Source organism: Podarcis raffonei, chromosome Z (genome assembly GCF_027172205.1).
Source record: "Podarcis raffonei isolate rPodRaf1 chromosome Z, rPodRaf1.pri, whole genome shotgun sequence".
NCBI classification, from domain to species: domain Eukaryota; kingdom Metazoa; phylum Chordata; class Lepidosauria; order Squamata; family Lacertidae; genus Podarcis; species Podarcis raffonei.
In genome coordinates, this window is record NC_070621.1 from 489,457 (window position 1) to 491,956 (window position 2,500).

The 2,500-nt window shown below is 63.8% G+C and overlaps 1 protein-coding gene across 1 annotated transcript in view; it reads right to left on the minus strand.

Moving 5' to 3' along the window:
• The window catches only part of LOC128406934 (taperin-like), a 14,808-nt gene that overhangs the window by 11,389 nt on the left and 919 nt on the right, over nt 1-2,500 (minus strand). Inside the window, exon 2 of the mRNA XM_053374830.1 lies at nt 1-415. This exon is cut by the window's left edge and continues 1,439 nt beyond it. Coding sequence (XP_053230805.1) covers nt 1-415 — 415 coding nt within the window. The remainder of the gene's footprint in view (nt 416-2,500) is intronic.

The window sequence follows — 2,500 nt, forward strand, 5'->3', positions numbered from 1 at the left end:
CGGCGCCCGGCGCTTCCGCTTCCCCCTTCTGGCTTGAGGCGTCCATAGGTAGCGACGCAACGCGCCGGCCTTTGCGCATGCGCGGCGAGCCGCTTTGCCCTTTGGGCGTGTGCAAAGAGGGCGCCATGCGCATGCGCCGAGCGGCGCCCGGCGCTTCCTCTTGCCCGTTTGATTGGCGGCTTGAGGCGTCCGTAGGGTTCTGTGGCGAGGTGCTGCGCATGCGCGGCTGCCACCTTTGCGCTTCGGACACGCACAGAGGGTCCTCCAATGTGGCCGCATGCCTTTCGCGCATGTGCAGTGCGGCGCCCGGCGCTTCCTCTTGCCCGTTCTGGCGATTGGTGTCCATAGGTTTCTGTGGCGGCGAGGGGCGCATGCGCGGCGAGCCCCGTTCCCCTTCAGACATGCGCAGCTTCTCCTGTGGGGCAAAAGAATGGACGTCGCGAATGCGCACTGGGAAACCCAACCCTCCCCTTTGCTCCCTGCGCATGTGCAACTCCTGCCTCTGCCTTTCTCGCATGTGCACTGCCCACCCTCCCCACCCTCCCCACATGCGCAGTGGCAAACCAAAACACCCCCTTGCCCTCCGCCCATGCGCAGTGCCGACCCCTCCCCGGCCTTTGCCCCTCGGCCCATGCACAGTGCCCAACTGAGGCCACCCTCTTGCCCTCCGCACATGCGCAGTCCGCCCTCCGGCGCCTCCTTCCGCCCTTCTCCCACACGCAACTCCTCCCTCTGCCCTCCGCACATGCGCAGTGGCGCCAACCCTCCGCTTCCCTTCGCCCATGCGCAGCTCCTCCTCTGAAACTTCCCTCTGCCCTCCGCACATGCGCAGTGGCCAACCTAAAGCTCCCCTTTACTCTTTGCACATGCGCCCCTCACCCCTTCGCACATGCGCAACGAGCCCCTTTCCCCTTCGCGCATGCGCATACAGTCCTCCGAAGCGCTCAGCTGCCCTTTGTGCATGCACAACAAGCCCCTTTCCCCTTCGCGCATGCGCAGCTCATCCCATCTGCACAGGCGCACTGCCCAACCCTCCCCTCCCCTTCTCCCTCCGCACATGTGCACTGCCCAACTGCATGCCATCCCTTGCCCTTCCACGCCCTTTGCCCCTTCGCACATGCGCATCTCATCCCCCTGCCCTCTGCGCATGTGCAAGGATAAACGAAAACCACCCCTTTCCTCTTCGCACATGCGCAGTGGGCAACCCTCCCCGCCCTTTGACCCCCCACACATGCGCACCTCATCCTTGTGCCCTTCGCACATGCGCAGGGGCAAACCAAAACCACCCCTTCACCCTCCGCACATGCGCAGTGGGCAAACCGAAGCCTCCCTCCGCCCTCTGCCCCTTCTCACATGCGAAAAACCACCTTCTTGGCCTCTGCGCATGCGCCCTGCGCAACCCGACGCCTCCTTCCGCCCTTCTCCCACACGCAGCTCCTCCCTCTGCCCTCCGCACATGCGCAGTGGCGCCAACCCTCCGCTTCCCTTCGCCCATGCGCAGCTCCTCCTCTGAAACTTCCCTCTGCCCTTTGCGCATGTGCAGCTCCTTCCTCTGCCCTCCGCACATGCGCAGTGGGAAACCCAAACCACCCCTTAACTCTTCGCACATGCGCAGTGGGAAACCCAAACCACCCCTTCACCCTCCGCACATGCGCAGTGGGAAACTCAAACCACCCCTTAACTCTTCGCACATGCGCAGTGTCCAACCCAAACCACCCCTTCACCCTCCGCACATGCGCAGTGGGAAACTCAAACCACCCCTTAACTCTTCGCACATGCGCAGTGTCCAACCCAAACCACCCCTTCACCCTCCGCACATGCGCAGTGGGAAATCCAAACCACCCCTTAACTCTTTGCACATGCGCAGTGGGAACCCAAACCACCCCTTCACCCTCCGCACATGCGCAGTGTCCACCCTTCCCCGCCCTCCGCACATGCGCAGCTGCTTCCTCTGCCCTCTGAACATGCGCAGTGGCCAACCTAAACCACCCCTTAACTCTCCGCACATGCGCAGTGTCCACCCTTCCCCGCCCTCCGCACATGCGCAGCTCCTTCCTCTGCCCTCCGCACATGCGCAGTGGTCAACCCTCCGCTTCCCTTTGCGCATGCGCAGCTCCTCCTCTGAAACTTCCCTCTGCCCTCCGCACATGCGCAGTGGCCAACCTAAACCACCCCTTAACTCTTCGCACATGCGCAGTGGGCAAACCGAAGCCTCCTTCCACCCTCGGCCCTTTGCGCATGCGCCTTCCTCTGCCCTCCGCACATGCGCAGTGGGCAAACCGAAGCCTCCTTCTGCCCTTTCATGCGAAAAACCACCTTCTCGGCCTCTGCGCCTGCGCACTCCGACGCCTCCTTCCGCCCTTCTCCCCCACGCAGCTCCTCCCTCTGCCCGCCGCGCCTGCGCACTGACCACCCCTCCCTCCCCCTTGGCCCTTCCGCGCATGCACAGTGGGCAAAATCGAAGCCTCCTTACGCCCTTCTTCCCAACGCAACTCCTCCC